This window comes from Lycorma delicatula, chromosome 4 (genome assembly GCF_047948215.1).
Source record: "Lycorma delicatula isolate Av1 chromosome 4, ASM4794821v1, whole genome shotgun sequence".
In the NCBI taxonomy this organism is placed as follows: domain Eukaryota; kingdom Metazoa; phylum Arthropoda; class Insecta; order Hemiptera; family Fulgoridae; genus Lycorma; species Lycorma delicatula.
The window spans coordinates 15164090-15185953 of record NC_134458.1 but is presented as its reverse complement, the minus strand read 5'-3'; the positions used below and the strand labels follow the sequence as shown (position 1 = coordinate 15185953).

General features: G+C 30.1%; 1 protein-coding gene across 2 annotated transcripts; it reads left to right on the top strand.

Annotated features, from left to right (window-relative positions):
- Positions 1-376: 376 nt before the first annotated feature.
- LOC142323133 (mediator of RNA polymerase II transcription subunit 21-like) lies at positions 377-21729 on the top strand. 2 transcript variants are annotated; one of them, XM_075362375.1, is made up of 5 exons: positions 377-725; positions 3221-3344; positions 6808-6908; positions 9493-9682; positions 19854-21729. In XM_075362375.1, the coding sequence occupies exons 1-5, from the start codon at positions 684-686 to the stop codon at positions 19919-19921; spliced, it is 525 nt and encodes a 174-aa protein (XP_075218490.1). In that variant the 5' UTR covers positions 377-683; the 3' UTR covers positions 19922-21729. The 2 variants fall into 2 exon arrangements, with proteins under 2 accessions (XP_075218490.1, XP_075218491.1); XM_075362376.1 differs by lacking the exon at positions 19854-21729 and adding an exon at positions 19587-19830.
- Positions 21730-21864: the final 135 nt, after the last annotated feature.

Below are 21864 nucleotides of genomic sequence, written 5' to 3'. Positions count from 1 at the left end.
TATATATATACTAAAACAAATTTAATAGTAGAGTTAACTATTAGTAATTTCGTTATATTTTTAGTTCATAAGAATAGCAATTTTTGAATTCAAAATGTAAATATTGTAACAAGCCTATGGTATAATTTAGTAATAAAAAATACGAAAATTGTAGTATTTATTTTTGCACTAATTTAGATTTATGCCCAATCGAACAATTAAAATAACCCATTTTATTTTTATTAATATATCCCGAAACTCTATTTTAATATAATTATATTACCTTAATATACGGGTGCAATCATTACTCTATGCGATTATTGTAGGTTATTTATTATTTCTCATTATCTTTTCTGATTTAGAAGGCTTTAAACCAATAACAAAACGTGATGAACGCTGTCCGATAACCCGCCATCCGTAATGTTATTGTGATGTTTATCCGTACATTAGGTTAATTTTAAGAAATGTAACTGTTAGTCATATTAAATAACACTTATTTATAAGAATTTGAACGTATTTAACGAAGTGTTCTTGTTTTTGTTGTAAAACAGTTATTAATATGAGAAAAAGTGTTCGAAATAGGATTTGTTTGTTTTAGGGTTATATTCAAACATTGTTTTTTTTTTTTTTTTTTTTTTATTAAACTACTGCTTGTATGTTTGTAATAATTTTAATTTAGTTTTCTTTTTCAAAGTACGCCCGTTATGGCTGACCGGTTGACACAGTTGCAGGATCTGATAAACCAGGTAATTCATATAGGTGAACATAAACTGTTGATTATTTTGTGAATTCCTATATTTGGATATTTATAGGTTAACGTTTAACTCGTTTTTACTCCAATATTATATTTATGAGAAAAAATTAATTCTAACTTAGTTACTCTGGTTGTCAGCCTTTGATCCTAAAAAATATACAATCTTTTTTTTTTGTAAAATCAATCAAATTTTTTTTTTATAAAACTAAAATCTTTGTTTGTATATTAGTAATCTTGTATACTTATATTTTTCTTACAGTAATACATTTAAAGTATTCAAAATTCTGGTGTTTATTTCTACCGTCATGTATTGGGATTTTAGAAATAAAATTTTATAAATGTATTCTTGAACATTTGGTTACATTTTAATCTATTGTTATCAGGTACATTATGTCATGACTCAAGGTTAGGTTGGCTTTATGCACTGTTTATTGTGGTTAAGGTGAAGTTCCAGCAGGTTGTTTTATTTAAACTGTAACATTACTTTTTTTATCCTTTTAAAATTGGTTAGGATATACCTCCATTGCTGTTACAGTAGTTTCTATTAAGTCATACTTTTCCATTGAATGAGTTTTGTATTCAGTAAATCATTAAAAAGTCATTGTTAACATTGCCTAGTCTCAGTTATTTTTTATTTATTTGTAATATATACTCTAATTTGGTTTGGTTTATCATTATTGCATGACTTAACATACAGACATTGTTTTAAATAAAAGATAAAATTGACACTAATGAAGCTTTTCTTTTAAGTAAACTAAACTACCCAGTTGTTAGTCAAGCAGATTGTACCTGACATTTTGCTTTAAATTCACACTTTTAATATGATAAACTGTTGCCTGCTCTTGCTAACAGAATGTAAAAAATCCCTCACTTAGTTTTAGTTATAGCTGAGAATGTTATAGAATGACTACATCTGGGATTATAGTTACATGTTTGAGTACTTGGAGCCGACGATTGCCATTAACTCATTACTCAACTAAACAAGTAATGATGTTATCTTTGTTTATAATAATATAATTTTAGTCATATAAGAATTAGTAAACCACAGTCACATTTATCATTACAAATTATCGTCACACAAGAAAGAACATATTTATTATATTCATAATTAATAAATTTCAATAATAACCTTTCTCTTGGATATAATAAGCATTCCACAACATGATTAACAATTATAATTAGTAGTTTCAGCTGTTATCTTTATGATTTACTTGTGTTAACAAGAAGGAGTAGCAAAGCTTTAGGTCTCACTAACGATACAAGTTGTAGGTGATACATCGCAAAAAACAGACCCATACTCATATAATAAGGCAACACTTTTGCATTATTATGGGATTGTTTATTATATAATCAGTGCTAATCCATTGGCAGTTGACATATATTTTACTGATTACTAATCCATATTTGACTAACTGTCATTGTCATTTTAAGATATTCTTAACCTTAATAAATATAATTTTCTAATATCACCAAAACTATTGTTGCAAGTTTTAAATGGGGTTCTTTAATATTTTATTTCCCAGAGCAACTGATGACCTGTGTAAAATAAATCTTAACTATTGCTCGAGTTCATATAACCCTTCTTACAGCAGTGCTGTCATGCATACCTCTCTGTCAAATTAAATCTAAAAAAACTCTGATAATATTTTCTGTAAATCAATGCTTTACGCTCATTTTTCAGATATAGAGAAATGACTGAAGGTCTATGTAAAATAACAGGAAGTTATGAAATTTCTGTTATTAATCATAAAAGAAAGTTTTATTTGTCAGGTTTGCTAAACATTTTAACGGGATATAATTTGCAAAAAAAAAAATTAAACGGAAGATAACTTGAATGACAAATATATCAGTCCATTTAACTTTGCAAAAAATATTAAAAAATCAATCATTGCTTTTTAGAAGCTTTTATTGGGTTTATTATTTTCTTAATTGCGATTATAGAAACAGATACTTATTTTTTCTATATGTTTTATTATGATAAGATATCCACGTTTAGTTAGTTTCATAATAGAGGTAAAAGCTGTGGAGGAGGATAAAGATTAGAATATACAAAACTGATAATCAAGGATGTTGTTAATGTGTTGGCTACATTTATACCTTGTATAAAATTGTTTTTTTTTTTAAATAAAAGTTAAACATGATACATGGTACTGCTGATTGTTATTGCATTATTGTTAAGTACATGCTCTGATTAATACTGACATTGCTAGTATTCTGGTGGACTGCTGTTTACCATATTTATCACGGAGTGATTCCTATCTTTTCCTTATGCTAGGAAAAAAATTCTGAACAAGGTTTTCATGATCAGAGGTGTAAAAATTGTATGCTTATAAATTATGAAGAACTTTGAAGATTGTGAAGACAACAGTATTGAAGATGTTGGTTAAGATTTGTATACAAAATTTGGAAACTTATAATTTGCTTCATGTATGTATTAATAATTCAGTTCAGATAAAATTATTTAAATATTGATCAATATTTTTATAGCAAGCTGAGTATTTCTGCAACAGCATTGGAGTTTTGCAGCAATTTTCAACTCCTAGTAAATTCTCAGGTTTTGATCGAAACGTATCTCAACAGCAACAGCAGCAACCACATCAACCTCAAGATGGTAATTGTATTTTATACTTCATGTACGAGGTATATCTGTAAAGTAAAGACCGCTGGGAAATTTTTCTCCTTAAGGTTGGTGAATCTGTGTCATTCATGGCCATGCTAGTAATGTACACACTGCATTGTTGTCTGTAAGTTGTCGCATTGTAGTATCTTTGATTACGTGTAATTTATTACGTTATAAAATGAATAGGAAAATCAATGTAGCCGCCAACTGTGAAGTACGTGAGTCATAGGTTTTTTAAACTATCGAAACGTTTAGCCGGCTGAAATTCATAAGCAGTTTGTTGCTGAGTACGGTGATAATATAATGAATAAAAGAAATGTCCAAAAATAGTATGAAAGGTTTAGAAATAATAGAAGTAATGTGCGTGATGAAGAACATTCAAGGAGGCCCTCGATAATCACCGAAGACTTGTTGAAACACGTCCATGATGATATCAGAAAATATCATCCCTGAACGATTTCTGACCTGGCCCTTCTTTTTCCTGATTTTTCAAGAGCTGTTATTGGTTGTATTGTTCATGATCATTTAGGATTCAAAAAGGTTTGTGCACGTTGGGTGCTGCATGTCTTAACGGAACATCATAAAAAAATCCGAATGGGATCTACTTTGGAGTTTTTGATGCGCTACACAAAAAAAAGGCGATGAGTTCCTTAATATAATTGTTACCGGTGATGAAACGTGGATTTCGTATTACACGCCAGAGATAAAATGGCAGTCAAGTGATTGGCGTCTCATCCTCAATCACCAGACCAACAAAAGTCAAGCCACAGCCATTTGGATGCAAATTGATGGCCACAATCTTTTCGGATTGGTGTGGCATGCTGCTGATTGATTTCATGCCACATGGAATGACTACAAATGCAGAAGCCTACTGCAAAACTCTATGTAAGTTACGGCGTGCCATTCAGAATCGGTGTTGTAGGCGGCTGACCAACGGCGTCGTCCTGCTGCATGATAATGCACATCCAAATGTTGAGGGTCAGACATGTGATTTACTGAGAACATTTGGATGGGAATTTTACAATCACCTACCATATAGTCTGGGCTTAGCTCCTTCTGATTATCATTTGTTTGGGAAATTGAAAGAATTTTTGAGCGGTAAGCAATTCGCAGGTGATGATGGACTTAAAAAAATGCTGTTAATCAGTGGCTGAATGGACTGGCGGCAGAAGAATACGACGAGGGAATATTGAAGTTGGTGTATCACTAAGATAAATTTCTTATTCATGTGGCAATTATATTGAGAAGTAGTATAAGGTATGTAGTTTAAGAGAAATAAAAGTATTTATAAAGTTTTCAGAATAAATTGTTTTACAATGAAACGGTCTTTACTTTAGAGATAACCTCTCATATTACTAGAGTATACTGTACAGAATTTCAATGCATTAAAACATTTTAAAAAATATTATAAGGAGCCTAATACCCACTATAATCTCTCTTATGATCAGTGCTCACATCAGTTAAAAATAAAAAAATGTTTCGATAGCACAGCAATAAAAAAAATCTGTATTCTTTGTGTCTGCTGGTTTTAAAGTAATAAAAAGAGTAACAAAAAATTTTTTGGCCCTCTTGAAATTTGTTTTTTAAAATACGTCCATTGAATTTTGGTAGTGACATAACTTTAGGTATATAAACTGGACTTAGTATGATGTACTTAATGTCAACATGTACTGTACTATGATCATGGAACATAAGAAAACTGTATATATTGAAATTAACTGTTCTAATTTGTTAATGTAGGAAGGAAGAAACTGGAAATAATACTTGCATATGAAGTATGATTGATTCATTATTATACTACTGTAAATTTGTGTGTATAAAATGTATATTTGCTAAAACCTTGTTTAATAGCAATATTATTCTTGAATATTTTATATAATTTTTTATTCAGTGCAAAACTGGCTTCTGTACATTAAATGCTATTAGTGAATAAAAGTGGTATTTTTAAAGGATTATTTTTAAGGTCTCTAATGTGGTAAAATCTGTTTTGTTTGAAGCCAAATTTAAATAAAAAAAAAGTATATTTATTTTAGTGTTTTGTTTCAGTAAAAGGAATTTAATATTTGAATTGCTTCATATTTTTATTTTTTTCTTAAGTTCTGAGAGGTTGCACCTCAGAGCTTTACAGGTATCGTAGTAGTGACATACAGTTTTCTACTAGCTGGTGAACAATGCTCATTCAGTAGACAAATCTGTTATTCCTACCTAGTGAATAGTTTTTTACTATAGGCTGATGAATCACTCTTAGTAAAGATCATCTAGTATACTCTCATCTCATGATGTAAAATGAACTTATTTTTTTCTTCTAGACTGTCAGTTTTAGTCCATAAAACTTATAACGTCTTAAATTTTCATGTTTTGACTTTAATGGTGAATTTTCCCCTAAATTCATTTATACGAATAGTTTATTCTTCTAAATAACCACATGTGCAGCTGTTGTTTATAGAAGATTTAGCATTAAGTTACCTTCAGCTCTGAAACAGGAAAAAGACTGTTTTATTAATAAAAATCTATGTTGGCTTCATTCTTGTGATCTTTTTTTATTTTTAACCTGTTCTTTTAAATGAGTAGAACGTAGATATCTTCGAATTTGTTTTTCTGAACTCTTCAAATGGTAACAAAACGTAATAAGTTTAAAAAAAAATCTTTTAGGTCAAATTTGTTTAATTAATTAGAAACTTGAAAATCAAATTTATGTAGTTATAATCTGTCTCGTAATGTTGATAATGTTTTAATTTTAAATTCGTAAAATTATTTATTGATAATCATTATAAAATTAAACAACTCAAAATCATATTTATTGCTCTTTTATTCATCTAGATACAACCAAAAACTTTTTAAGAGATTTACAGAATCACCATAATCAATGTAATAGCCAGTCAAAAAATGCTAAGGACAATGTAATGTCCCTGAAGTGTCCGTCATACTCTTGCATTTGGTGCCAGCTGATTTTTGGCAGTTTGAAATTTACGCTGGAAATAAAATGTGAAAACTGATGATATTGCTGCTGATACAATGGAGCAGCTGAAAGTTTCTAAGAAAGTAGTCTCCAGGAATGTTTCCAGAAACTTTACAAATGTTTGTGAAAGTATGTAGCTGTTGAAGGAAATATAATGTAAAATTTTTTAAAGTGTATAGCTATTTGTAAAATTAACCTTTTCTCTGACTTTGAAAATCCACGCACATGCGCATGTCTGTGTGTGCACACACACACACACACACACACACACACACACACATATACATATGTTTTTATTAGTTGTTCAGTAATAATCCAATATAAGTAAAATTTACTGATCTGTATTAAAAATATTTCTGTGCACTATTGTAGGTTTTTTATGCTTCCATATAGAAATTACCCACTGTTAGATATGTACAGTTCAGCTTCAATTAAGTAAGTTGTACATTAATTTTTTGATGAAAATTGCTAATTATATTTTTTCTTTGTGTTTAGATTATGCGCATTTGTTTGCTACTCTGATTGCTAGAACAGCAAAAGATATAGATGTCTTAATTGAATCTTTGCCAAATGATGACTCATCAACTGAGCTTCAGGTAAGATATGTTCTTTAGTATAACTACTGCTAAAATAATTCTGAAACTTAAAACTATAACTTATTGTTGTAACATCTGAGGGCATTGGGTGTCTTATAAAAAAAGAAGTTTAGTGTAAAAATTTACATTAAAAAAGTTGTGAAATAGATTTTTCATATACTCGGTCACTTATACAGTTGGTTGGATATCAGAATCATTGGTCCCATTTATATAAAAAGAAATCATGAAATTCACTTTTATATTACAAAAATAAACAGAAAAACTATTTCATAATAAACCACAGAAATTATTATTTTTTTTTTTTGAGCATTCAATAGTGTTTTATGTGTAATCTTAAAAGAGACAACAAATTAAGTTTTAGTTTACACATTATGTGTCAGATAGCAGCTGCATTAGGCTGTTGCGTGGGGTAAACTGTTATGAGCCTGAGCTTCAGTATCATGAATAGTTTTTGGAAGTCAGGAGTGTTTTAAATGGACACTCATCAAGCAGGCGTAAAACTAGTGCTGAAAATACAGAAAAAATTAGACTGTCTTTCCAACGAAGTCTAAAATGTTCATTTTATTGTATTAGTTGACAACTAAACATTCCAAAAAGTTCATGATATTGTTCACAGGAATTGAAACTTTGTGTTTATAATCTGCAACTACTCCATGAAATTAAAACTGATGATAACGATAAGACACAAAAAGTTCAATTTGTAACAGCCATGTTAAAATTTATTTTTTCTGATGAAAACTACCTACAACACATTTTATTTTATGATGAAGCAACATTTCATGTTCATATAGTCGTGAATCGCCATACTTGTTGAGTATTTGGTTTTTCAGTTTAAGTTTATTTTACTTGGAATGTATGAAATCTTATTTTAATGTATATATTGTTAATAAATAGCTTATATTACTACAGATTGTGTGAAAAAGTCAAATGGAGTAGGTGAATATTAAATCTGTGTTGTTATATTGAGTTTTAACATCACTAACTGTAGATATTTCTACAATCTCTTTTGATTGTCAATCAAAACAAGGGTTGATCAAAAAGTTAATTTGAAAAATATTCCTTTATTCATGTGTATTTATGTTCACTTTAAAATAATTTTTATCACATAGAACATGCTTATATCAGTTTTTTGCAGTCTTCAGAATATTTCCAGTTGATGCCGTATTGTTTAGTGTCTTTAACAGTTCCAAAACATTCATCTTATGATGTTTTTATCATTCTCAGGAAAATGTAATAGCAAGTGACTATGTTTGGTGAATGCAATGGTTGTGATACCATTATAATATATTTTTTTAAATTTTTATTTTAATTCTTGATCAACTAATATATGCGAGTTGTATTATGAGATTTCTTTAAAAATATTGTCTTTTTTTGTATGAATAACTTGCACAAGCAACATTAATGTCAAAATAGTATTCTTTATTGATGTGATCTCATTTATTATTTCTTCTGCAATTTTTTTGTCAAAATTCAACAATTTTGGGAAAAATTTACCTACCACTTGTCTTATACCCAAAATAGTAGAATTTTTTTAAATGAACCAAATGAGAAATTTACCTCTTCAGCAACTTCTCTAATATGAATTCATTGGTCGTCCATGAGTCCATAACTTACGTTATCTGTACCATATGTTAGGTTATTTTCAGCTGATTCACAACATCTTGGGAACATTTGTACCATTTACTATCTGTTCATTATTATACACATGACTCACCAAAAGCCTTTTGCAACATTTTCACCTTATTAATAAATACAAACTAGTAATATTTGCTAATGTACTAGTCAACCTAAGTTAAACACAATAATTTTAACTTAAATTTATAGTTGAATAACCTCTGTAAAAGTAAACTAATTCCAAAAATTTTCACATTACCAGAACCTGAGCAGATTCTTATATTGATTTCTTATACAGAAAAAGTAACAGTGAGCAGTACAAATTACTAATAGTCAAATACAAAGAGTAGGCTCAGCCAGCTCTGGCAGTACACAATTGGAAATAAAGGTTGCTTTCAGCAACTTTGGTGCTACTTGGATTAATAAAAAAGTAGATCCGGGATAAGGCACTAAACTTCGTAACTACTTATAATATGATGGTAACATAATGGGTACATTTCAGGAGATAGCCTTCTGAAAATCAAATCATATGATATAAGGTACCTTATATGGTACTGATATGATGTAGGGTACCTTACTTTACAAGGCATTTCCCATATGAAATGTCAGCAAAACCATGTTTAATAAAGCAGTTCCTGTATAACACTGCCGTTAAACAGTGCTAAATGCAGTTTCAGTGTATGATGGCATTTATTATTGTTTAGTAATCATATCAGTCAATGACTTAATGTTTATTCATTATATTTTTAATTATTTTCAAAAACTATTTTCAGTTTTGTAAGCCTTATTTAGACTGTCAAAAAATTCACATTACTGAATTAAGAATAATAATATATAGCATTGTATTTAATGTATTTTATTAAGTTATGTAAGAAATCTTTTACTGGAAAACCATTTAGTGAAAACTGCCTTGTTTTTTATTTTATTTCTTCCAATTAATTACAACTTAGATTTTGATATCTGTGTTAAGATTGCGAGTTTACGCCGTCTTGAGCAAGAAAATCAAGAAGCAGGAGAACGCTTAGAAGAAATTGTAAGACGAGGTGAAATACTTCTTGAACAAGTACAGGCTGCTCTTGCAGATATTGCTCAAAGCCAGTTGGAAATGCAACAGTTGACATCAAAGCAGAATGTTACAGAAAAGCAAACAAGTGTTTCAGGTCCAAGCACTAGTAGTACTAATAATAGTGTTTAAAATTTATTATTGTTTTGTTAATTTTCTATGAGAGATATCATTTTTGTTACTGTTATTATAAAAAAACTAACAAAAAAAGTTATAAAAACTGGCCCAGTAAAGTTAAGGTTAGAATTTCAAATAGATTTTTTGCTAAGTGGAATTTTCTGCTTTATGGAGTTTGATATATTATTGGTTATAATAATAATAAAACTGATCAATTTTAATTTGATTAAGTTATGTGAGAAATACAGATTAAAAAACTAACAAATAAGTTATAAAAGCTGCCCCATTTTAATTCCTAAAGAACTGCATATATTTCCCTCAAATATTTATTTCCAGACTGTTTTATTGTTATGTTTTGTAAATTAGTTGATAAAGTGGTTATTCAGAGTTACTTACCAAAGTTGAAAAAAATTTTAATTTACCATAAAATTAAGAGTTCGTAGAACGCTAAAAAATTTAAATAAAAATAAGAACAGAAGTAGATAATATCAGAATTATTTAGGCAAATTAAGGAGTGGTTACTAGTTCTGGTATGTAAAAATTAGCATGCAGAATGTAAGTTATAAGAAGAATATATAATTCTTCAGCCACAGTTTTGAAGGAATGTCATCACAATTTTTATAAAAAAAATAATTATGATAATCTATCCCTCAGAGAGTGATCTTAATTCTAGATATGCAACTTTTAAAATATATAGAAAGTTAGATAACTAGGAAGTTATTTTAAAATCAGTTATCTAATTTAAATTTATATAAATATCTAGATCATAGCAGGGCAAAAATGTTTGTATGATCAGTCAAACATTGTCAAGTAGAACAAAAGTGGAGTTGCACAATGCAGTATTATGCCCTATTTTGCTACATGGAACAGATGAATTCAGTGAAATGTGGTAGAGAAAAGCTATGTTTCTGAGCATAAATGTATAAAAAAAGAACTTGGAAGTATGGAGACGGATAAAGAACAAGAAAAATACTGAAATATTATCAACTGATGAAGTAGCCAGATATTGTGTGAAAGAAGTGCGCTAAACATTTTAGATGAGCAGAGTTTATTGTTCATACATTTCACCGTAGGATGCCTTTTACTTCATTTGAGGGATCGGTGACTGATTGGTTGACCTAAAAAAGATGAGTAGATGTGCTTCATAATGATTCTGGGTGTAAGGTACTAATGTAGAGAGAAGTCTCAAATCAGGGACAGATATTTCACATATCTGGAGAGTAAAGCGTAGTCTTCAGGGTCCATTATCATCCTGTTAAGTAGACAGGCCTATGGGTTAATCCTAGAAGCCAGGTTAAACAAGACCAAAGCTATCTACTGTTTGTAGGCTTTATCAATTGCGACCTACTCTCATTTCTTGATCTTAAAGATGAAATAAAATAGAATAAAACCAAGCTTATCCTTTATGAAAGTACCAGTCCTTCAGTTCAGTACCAGATAATCACTCTCTTAATAGTAGTTAATAATTTTAATTTGTAATGAACTTTGAAAATTTATTTGTTATAGATGTATGTGCTATCAGAGTTAAGTCACTGGTAGAGTAAAGACGTATTTTAAATAGCTTTATTATTTTATGTAAATTTACAAGTAGTTAGTCCATGCACATAACTTTATGACTGAAAGAAATTTTTAAATTAATTTTTATTTCTTTTTTTTGCTTTCTTTTGTGTTTTGCTGATAAACAAACATTTAATGTCACAAGGTTGGGGATAATAAGTAAGACCGCACAGAAAGCTTGTTGGGAGAGTGTCACAATTGGCCAACAGATGTGAAAATGAGTGGTTGGAAGCTATGGAACATATGTTGAAAAACATTTTTGTTAAAAAACTGGGTACTCTGGCAACAAAGAATAACATAAGGTACATCAGTTGGCATTTGTGGTTTGCTGGAGGAAATTAAGCTATTAAAAGATGAGGTTGCAATGCCTGAGGAAGGAAAACAAAAATAATGATAGGTTGGACCAGTGGTGGGGAACCTTTTTACCATAGAAGGCCACATTCAGCTTTGGCATAGTGAAAGGGTCACACGAGTTAATATATAGTTACTGGTTATAGCTGTGCTTTTTCTGATTTTTTTTTACACTAATACTCATAATAAACTAAAATAAATAAAATATATACTAATTAGTAGGTGTAGGTTAGTAAATGAAAACTTTTCAGGTCTATTTAAATTGACATTTATTGATTTATTGTATTATAAACAAAACATTTAAGTAATTAGTAACAAATATTAATAAAATAAATGTTATTTAATGAGATTTTTTAATTTGTTTTTTGCCTGCAAGTATTTGAATATCTTGTTCCAGCTTCGTAACTCGCTTGAGTTGGTCTAATAAATGAGCATCAGTTATCTATGTCCTTAAAACAATTTTTAATTTGTGTCATATGGAAATGTTGATTTGCAACAGTAAGTACTTAAGTAAACGTTATGCATGTTGATGTAAGTATGGGTGTTCAACTGCATTTTTCCAAACTTCAATCGTGTCTTTTTTTGTATCAAAAAGAGATTTCATAACATTATCTTCTCCCAACTTAATTAGTTCCATTTGTAGTTCTTTGGGAGCTTCTGAGATATCAATCAGATGTGGTTCAAAAGCTAGTTTCATTACAAGAGTATGTTCTTCAAAATTTGAAAATCTTTTTGCATATTCTTCATTTAAGGAATCCAAGACAGCTACATAGTCATTGAAGGTTTTTTGTTCATATCTCTGTTTGTATAAAAGTTTTGATTATTGCAGAAAGTGTTCTTCAGATACAACCAAGTAAGAGAACAAAGCTTTGAAAAATGTTAATTTTTTTTAAATGCCTAAACGTTTTTCCACATTCATTTATGTGTTTAGTTTTATCTTGCAGGGAAATATTTAAATCATTTTTCTTTGCCTTAATATCAGACAAAAATGCTTCATCTGATAATTTGCACAGTTTTCTTTTTCTTATAAAATGTTAAGATTTGTTCTCATAAAGTTAAAACTTCAGTCAAAATTTGTCTCCTTGATGACCAGCAAACTTTACAATCTTAGGAAAAATCAACTCTGTATGTTTATCATCTGACATAAGCATGTTTCGGAATTCACAATGACACGTTGCATTCATTCGAATAAAATTATCAGTTGCGATAACTTTGTCCAGAGTGTCATGTAAAATAGTTGATTTAATGCACAGATTTTGGTGGCACAATATACACTGGAATGATATTATTTTTTCCGTATTAGAATTTTCTTTTTTTAATAAAGAAATGAATCCTCGCTTGCTTTTCATGGAACGTGCACCGTCTCTCCATACACTGACCAGATTATTAAAATTTAGTTTTGATTGACAACATATTTCTTTGAAGTTGTTAAAAATGTCAATTCCTAGAGATCTTCCAGTGAGTGTACCCGATGCGAGGAGTTCCTTGTAACAAATAAATTCTTCAGTTATTGCACGAATAAAATGTAACACTTGAGCCGAGTCTTTTTTATTTTGTTGTTTCATCTAAAGCTATTGAAAACTATACACCTTTATTTTCAATTATTTTGTGAAGTTGTTCTGTCACATTTTGCGCTAATTCGTGCTTCTATTGGTTATAGTTCTTGAAAGAAGTTTTTTGTATTTGTCGACTTTTTTCAGATCTAAACAACCCACTGCTTCAACAATACATTCTTTTATTATTTCTACATCAGTAAATAGTTTACACTCTTTTCCAAGTATATGTAATATTTTGTATCAACTGTAGTAATATTTTTCCTCATAAAAGCACTAAAAGCTACCTGTTGAATCTTTTTTCCTTTTTCCAATTTTTGTAGTGCAGATTGACGAGCTTCTCCTTCTAATTTGGCTTATTTATGTTCTTTATGAGTTAAATAATGTTAATTTGCATTGGATTTTTTTAAACTTTTAAGTACTGTATTACACAACAAATACGCCATTTTATCTTAACAGCAATAAAGAAATAATCCTGCTCCCACTCTATATTAGAAGTTCTGTTTTCTTCATCTAGCTTTTTTTTTCTACACATGATCAATGTATTATTAAAATTTTTATTTAAACAACCATAAGCATAAATCGATGAAATGAATGAAAAATAATCAGAGATTTTAGAAAAGAAAGAAAGAAAAACAATATGAGCACAATCGTGTGATGGGGTCGACGTTGGGAGTACAGTGGAGCAGGCCTGTTGTGTACGTCCTACTAAAGCTTGCGTACTCACATATTACTACATATTCAGTGTACTCTGAAATATAGGCCCATTGAAAGACAATAGCTGGGCTGTTTGCATATTTTCGTGTCGAACCGAACATATTTGAATAGTTGTATTCTAGTATTTACACCTTCATTTCATATTTTATTTAAAACCTGCGCCATGTCCATAAACGAAGTAATTTTCCTGAACTTATGAATTATTTCGATGTTGCCATTTCATCCAGCAGCCTGTATTTAATAGGCCTTCACTCTCATAGTAAGTATACGTTTCAGTCAATAATCAATAATACATTTCAGTGGTACCTCTGGCTGCATAGGCCTGCAGTTAAGGCCACAGAAACTTTAAAGGCCGCATGTGGCCTTGAGGCTGTGGGTTCCCCACCGCTGGGTTGAATAATCGTGAGGTTTGTTCTTATTGTAACAGTCTGATTTTTAATGGTTGAAATAGAAAAGTGACAGTGTCTGTAATGAGGTAGTAAAAGATTTCTGTCTTTTTGTATTGCAATGAAGCAGACAAATTATTGTAAATTGAACATATCCTCTGGGTAAAACAAGGGACAGTGCTCCATTTATTGTACATTTTCCTATAGGCAATAATGTCTAATACATACTAAAATATTTACATAGATTGAAAGGGATAGAGGTTTACTTTTCATTGAGATTTTTGTTCTGAAACCATGATAAAGAAGGAGAAGTTGTTTGTACTACAAAGACAAATAAAAAGGGATTATGGAGGAAAGAAAGGTGACACTTATTATACACCACCTTCTGGTTGAAGGGCAGAGGTTCTTATGGTCACTGGATTTGAAGCTTAGATGCACTACAAAGGTGGTTATTAAATTGAAGAATATGTTTAAGTGGACTTTGGAAAAATTGTAGCTGAGATTAATAAGGGAAAAGTGTGAGATATTGTGAAATTATCTGCTCGAAGTGAGAAGAGAAAAATTTATTAAGCATTTTAGCATATAATGTAGCGGAGTTCGTTGGTAAGTTGTTATTCTGGTTTTCTGTTTTTTTGTAAAACAATATGATATTTTCTGTATGAGCGAGACATTTGTTGAGAAAGTGGGTTGTGAATGACAGGTGTTTCCCTGAATTTAAAGTTATTTCTGTACTGGCAACTAGATATTCTGGAGAGCAAAAGGAGGGCTTATGACAGACTGTAAAATTAATCTGAATATCAGAGCACATTCATTTTGTTCAAGTCAGGAGGAAAGATATTCTGTTAATAAAAAATAAAAAAGTGATGAAGTAATTTCCGTGATGCCAGTCTATCTCAGTAGTTAGGATATGGTAAGAAAATCTCTTGAAGCTCTGGAATTAAGTGGTCAACGGTGTAATTTTATTTTAATAGGGAATTTCAGTAGTAGAATATCGGACAGTCAGAAATTGTTCGATGAAATAGTTGGAGTGATTGGAATTTAGATATAATTAGGTGTTCTGAAAATACAGTAGTGAATGAGAGAGGTCGTAAGGTTTTGGACATGTGCGATATGTGTATATTAAATGGTAGAACAAAGAGTGTCAGAGAAGATGAAATTACTTTTATTGAGGTTTATGGGGAGAAGAAAGAGTTTTTTAATGGATTAATGTAAGGTATTTTTGGAATTTAGTAAATACTAAAAATAAATAGTTTTAAGTGTACTGATGTTAAGACAGAAATGTGGGTACATCATTTTTGTGGCTTGTTGTCAGTTGACTGTTTACAGCCCACATGGATTATATGGGTATATTTCCTTAAATAAATAAATAATCCTTTTATTGCATAAAAACAATACAAAATTGCATCACAATCGTCAACAGTCAATAAGTAGGGAAATATGGTTAAAAATCTACAGAAATAAATAATTAAAATTTTTTTAAGTTTTAATTCCTTTCTACCCATTCAAACATACAAAATGTATCATTCATGCACCATTCACATCTTTATGACATCAGGCTTGGTCCTTATATAATTTTGATTAATTATCCCAGCAGCCATCCATGAACTAGTCAACAGAGTAAAATGCCTTAGACACCAAAAGTCGTTTTAGTTGAGATTTAAACCGACTCAAAATGGGAATTTGTTTGACATCCTCTGGGAGCCTATTAATTAATCTGACACCAACTTGTGACGGCAAACTTTTGAAAGCCACGTTCTGTGCTATTGAACAGCAAGTTGTCCCTGCCTCTAGTATTGTAAAGATGTATATCTCCATTTTGCATTAAAGTGCATTTTGAATGGCAATACACCGCAACATCCAAGATATAAAAATGGGGCAAAGTCAAAAATCCCTGCTTCAAGAAGGTGTCCGTACACGACTCTCTGAATTTTAAGTTAAAGATCACTCTAACAGCTTTCTTCTGCAGCCAAAACACCCTACTCAGTATGCTTTACCACAGTATCCCCAAAGTTGAATCCCGTATGACAAGTGTGGAATTTTTAGCTCATAGTAGGCCACTTTCAACAGATCTAAAGAGCAAACACTTGCAAGTTTACACAAGACAAAGATGCCCGATAAAATCTTAGCGCAAACACAATCTATGTGTTTATCCCAGGTCAGCTCTCAATCAAGGTGTGTACCCAGGAATCCAGCAAATTCAGATTCCTCCAAGAGTTCGTCACCATTAATCATGGAAGGTTATACTCATGCTCTTGAAGACAAGATTTAATAACAGTCGACTTTGATTTGTTGGTTCTTAAGTTTATTTCTGAAAAGTGTTGAATGCATTGATTTAGTTCAATGAAAGTTTTGACCTCCAAATAACTTAAAGATTTATCCCTAAAGCATAGATTCGTATCATCAGCATACTGAATCACATCTCCATGCTGGACAACTGATTTCAGAGATTGTTGATGTAAATTAGGAACTGGCCCCAGGATTGATCCTGGGGGACTCAATGGGTCAATCTTACTTTGTTAGATGTGGCATCCAAGATCTGGACACACTGTTCCCGGTCTTGGAGGTAAGATGTTACCCATTTTGTGGCAAACCCCGCACACCACAAACTTCTAACTGGTGCAGCAGTGTCTCATGATGCACATAGTCAAACACCTTGGAAAGGTCAAGGAATATGCCGAGCACATGTTCTCACCTATTCAATCCCTCGACACCATCAATAAAATGTTTTATAGCATCAATTGTGCTTTTATTTTTTCTAAAACCAAATTGCTCTAAAGCAAGAAAGTTAAATCTTTCCAGAAAGCTGAGAAGTCTCTCTAAGAAGAGACTTTCATAAATCTTACTCAGAACTGGAAGAATGGAAGTAGGGCGGTAGTTATTGGTTTGATGCGAATCATCTTTTTTGAATATTGGAGCTACTCTAGCTGTTTTTAAGGACTCAGGAAAAAGTCTTGTTACAAAAGATAAATTGATCATATCTGTAAATGGTTTTATGATGTGCTTGCAGCACTGCTTTAGCAACCACACAGACATGCCATCAATGTCACATGTCTTCTTCAGAGTCAGCTTTTGAATGACACTTGCCACCTCCACCTTGTCAACAGGTATAAGAGCCATGGAAACAATTGGTTGTATAACATTAGCTAAATTGGGATGAGCCCATTAAACATCAAATCACCTGAAGCGACCGAGGCAAAATAATTGTTAAACTCGTTTGCAACTTCCTGTGGATCTCCAATTATTTTATCTTCTCTTTAAATGGAAATTGAACTGAGTTATTCACTCAGTTCATTTATTGCATGTCTATTTTCAGCAAGATAACCATTCTGTTATCAGCCACTCCCATCAGTTCCTTATTTCACCCATAGGTAGCATTTGCTTGGTCTTATAGTAGCTCTTCAGTGTAATGTTTAAGGTTTATTGCGTTGGCTTTCTGGATGCAGTGATTATGGTATTTCAGTTATATGAATAAGACTGAAACTTAAAAGAAAGCAGTCTAATCCTGAGCTTTACGAGCTAACCTACGGTACACAGTGAACTTAAAGACAGTTTACAATCACCAAAACTGCAGTCACGTGAAAGCCAACACACGTAGAATGAGCACTGTACTTCAAAGACGACATTTAAACATGATAAAAGGCCGAAAAACACACTGAATTGAATTATTTATATTATTTTAAGAGAGCAAAAAATTCATGTTGTTATTGAGACCAATCAGGCTTACCACCTCTCCTTTTAGAGTAGTTGAATTTTTGGGTTCACCGATAACCTATGTAGAGCTGTCAGTAGTGAATAAAGCTAAGGATAACAGACCACCAGGAACAAATTACTTACCTAAGAATTTTATAAATTGTCAGTACCTTTTTGTTAAATTTTTATTACATTTTTAAGATAGAGCAGGTTCCATCTATTTTTTTCAAAAGTCATAATTTTCCCACCACATTAAAAAGGCGATATCTAATGTGCAAAATTCTAGGGAAATCTACTTTATTAAAACTATTCAAAAAAATATTTTCTGATATGTTATTAGGTAGGTTGCAGGATTGGATGATTAAAAGTAAATTTGATTTATTTTTGGTTGGCCCTGGCAGACAAGCAGTTTGGTTTGATCCTTAAATTTGTTTTATTTAATAATAATAATAATAATAATATCTTTTTACTGATGATAAGGCAAATAATATTTATTGTTATTTTTATACATCCTGTCTATGGTATAGATGAAAAATATCCTGTTTTATTAACAAAAAATATATTTAAAAAATGTAGAAAAAGATTATTTTATAAAATTTCTCATTTACCAAACTGTTTATAAACAAAAATTCTAAAACTTTGTTTATTTAGAAATTAAAAAAATATCAGTCAGCATTTTTTTTCTTCATTATCAAATCTTTTTAAATAAACTGTTTTTTTTTTGAGGATGGAGGAGGATTAAATTTTTGTTAGACTCCAGAACCATCATTAGATATTACTTCAGTGGATTAGATGAAATGGCAGTTTTGAAACGTATGAGAATGCCATGCCTGACTGATATTTGAACTCAGGATCTCCGGATGAAAGGCTGAGACACTACCACTCATGCCACGGAGGCTGGCTAGTGTTAAAATTAGTTGAAAGTTATGTGTTAATGACTAGCAATCGTTTTTAAAGCAATAACAGCAATTTTGTATAGAAATTATTAGCAATAATTTATAGAAATAATATTTTTATAGCAAAAATCACAATTAACTAGTTTTTATTTCATTTAAGGGTACTTTTCAAGAATATGAAAATAAATAAATAATAATAATAAAGGAGAAAATAAATAAATAGTACATATAATTTCTTTTTAAATACATACATTGTACTGTATTATGATTAAAAAAATACAATGATACTGTAATAGTAAAATAAAGTACAGTAATTTACTGTATAACTTAACAAGAACCTAACCTGTATTTCTGCATTAGATGTGAGTCTCAATTTATGCAATTTCATTATTCGTGGAAATTTTCCAGAATGTAAAAACTGTGTAAATTGAAGGTGCACTGTTTAATAAATTTATATAAATAACTAATATATAATTATATAAATACATATTATATATATATATATATATTTATATATATATATATATATATATATATATATATATATGTATAATTTTATATAATAAATGGATCTAAAAGTGTAAATATAATCTAACCAAACTTAACCTGCACTTGCTTTGCTTGCTAGTCAAGGTTAGCAAGCGAAGCGAGCATAGGTTAAGTTTGGTTAAATTATATTTATTTATTATATAAAGTTGGATTATAATTTTAATTTATTTATTTTCTCCTTTCAGTGGTGCCATCTAACAACTAACTATAGATCGGCTGCGAGCACATTCTTGAAAAGTACCAATTTAAGTATACAACTCTTTTCAAAAAGTAATTTCTTCTGTTGAAAGGGATTTATATAAAAAAACTTCATGATTTTTTTTAGTGTTTGAGATGTTGGAGAGGGTTTATATTATGTATGTAAGCAAAGAATCACTAAATAAATATTACCAGTCCATATTTCAGTGTAATGTTTTTACATTTAAAATGTTTTTTTTTTGTTTTTTTTGCAGCTGTTGAAAAAATGTCATGCACTGTGCAGGATTTTACTGTAACTCATGCTCCTTTTATTGATAAATAGTGTAGGGTTTTCATATTATTATATAATAAAATGTTTGATGTGATAGTTAAATCATAAGAAAATTACTGTAACAAATTATAATCTTAAATAATATGAAATACTACTGGCAGAATACATTCATAATTATTTAAATGTTTACATTAAAAATACAGTGCAAATAATATAAAATGAAACCGATTTTTGCACTAAATATATTATTTATCTCATTAAAGTTTGCACTGAGTAGAATTGATAATTCTAGCAGTGTTACAGCTCTTGCATAGATTACAGGAAAGATGGTCAGTTATATCCAAATACCAATAGTTTAAAAGTATACAAATTTGTCATAAGCACAGATGTTCAGTTTTTAAATGCTAAGGTATTTTTTTTTATTGATTACTGTACTCAAAGCCAATATAAGGAAAATCATACAATTACTAACTAGATTGGAACTGTACTCATTCCTAGTTAACCTCAGCACATTTTGTATACTTTTTCATTAATTTAACTTACTTAATTTTTTTTCACATTAATGTGAATAATGATGGATATTAATAAGTAGAACAAAAAAATGTTGAAAAAATTATAATACTGATCAGAGCTTGCCAAAAAAGGACATGTGGATTGTGTAATTCATTCTTTATATGAAGCTTTGGTAGCTGTATCCTTATGCAGGCATGGATAATGCAAAGTCTCTGAGATTATAATTTATAAAATACAATAATATAGAAAAAGGAAAAAATAATTTTTTTTCTTCCATAATTGTTGATGCCAGATATGTATTCTCATGTTCCATATAAAATATTATATTTGTGACAATAGTTTATTCGCATTAGCATTAAAGTAAACAGCAATTAATTGTTTTTCAGTCAAAAAAAAATACAGATTTTATTTAAATTCCTGATTAATTGAATCTAATTATATAAATGATGCATTTTACCGGTTATTAACAAAAAAAATTTATTTGAAATATCTCATATTACAATACTATGTAAAGTAAAACTTTATTTTTGTTTAATTATAATACAAGAGATTGTATTAAAGATGTAAATAACTGTAAAGGAATTTCATTACTTCCAATAACATAAAATATTCTCCAAACTCCTATTAAACAGACTAGATCAGCAAGTTTCATCATAAAGTTGGAGAATATCAAGGGGGATTTAGAAAAGGTAGATCATGTCAAGAACAAATTCTCAGTTTAAAATTAATAATTAAACCTCAAATTAATAGAATTTATAGTTCTATGCTGTATAATGTACTGTTGAGGATATGGTACCTTTTCAACACCTGGGCTGCATCACTTTTCCAGTTAGGAATAATGGTGAAGCATGTATTCCACTGGTATTTGTACCACACCGTGACATTCTGGTTACTTGCCGTAAAACCAGGAGCAGATTTAACACATCAAGATGTTAAATACTTATTTGGAAGTGATTTCTAGTTAACTTCTTTCTCATTGGTATTGAAATTGTTATCTTTTGAAAATTCTTCATTTTCTTTTGTCTTTAAAAATGAGGTTTTTAATCACTGCTGGCAAAACATCACCTAATAAACCTTCTCCCTGAATCTCAAGCTCCCTTACACCACAAATTTTTTTTAAATTCCTCAATCATCAGTTTTTAAAGTCGATCACACCAAGCTTTTCATTCATTTGAAGAGCCTTTTCACACAACAGTAAGCCAGAAATTGGTTTACTTCTTTTTTTTTGTAGAAATCACAAGTACCTTCTAGTTTTTCACCCTCTGGTTTCTTCATTTTTCTCTTTTTTTAAATTATTTCTGAAATTTAATTTTGATGCATACTCCAGAATTACATGTTTTTTTATATTAGATATTGTTTTAAAAAATCAGGTATTGTTGCCCTAATATTAAAAGTCTTAGACAGAGAACCACACCCCTTGAAAAGGATAGTCATGTGCTCCCTTGAAGGGGGGCACATGACTATCCTTTTCTGGGTGGCTC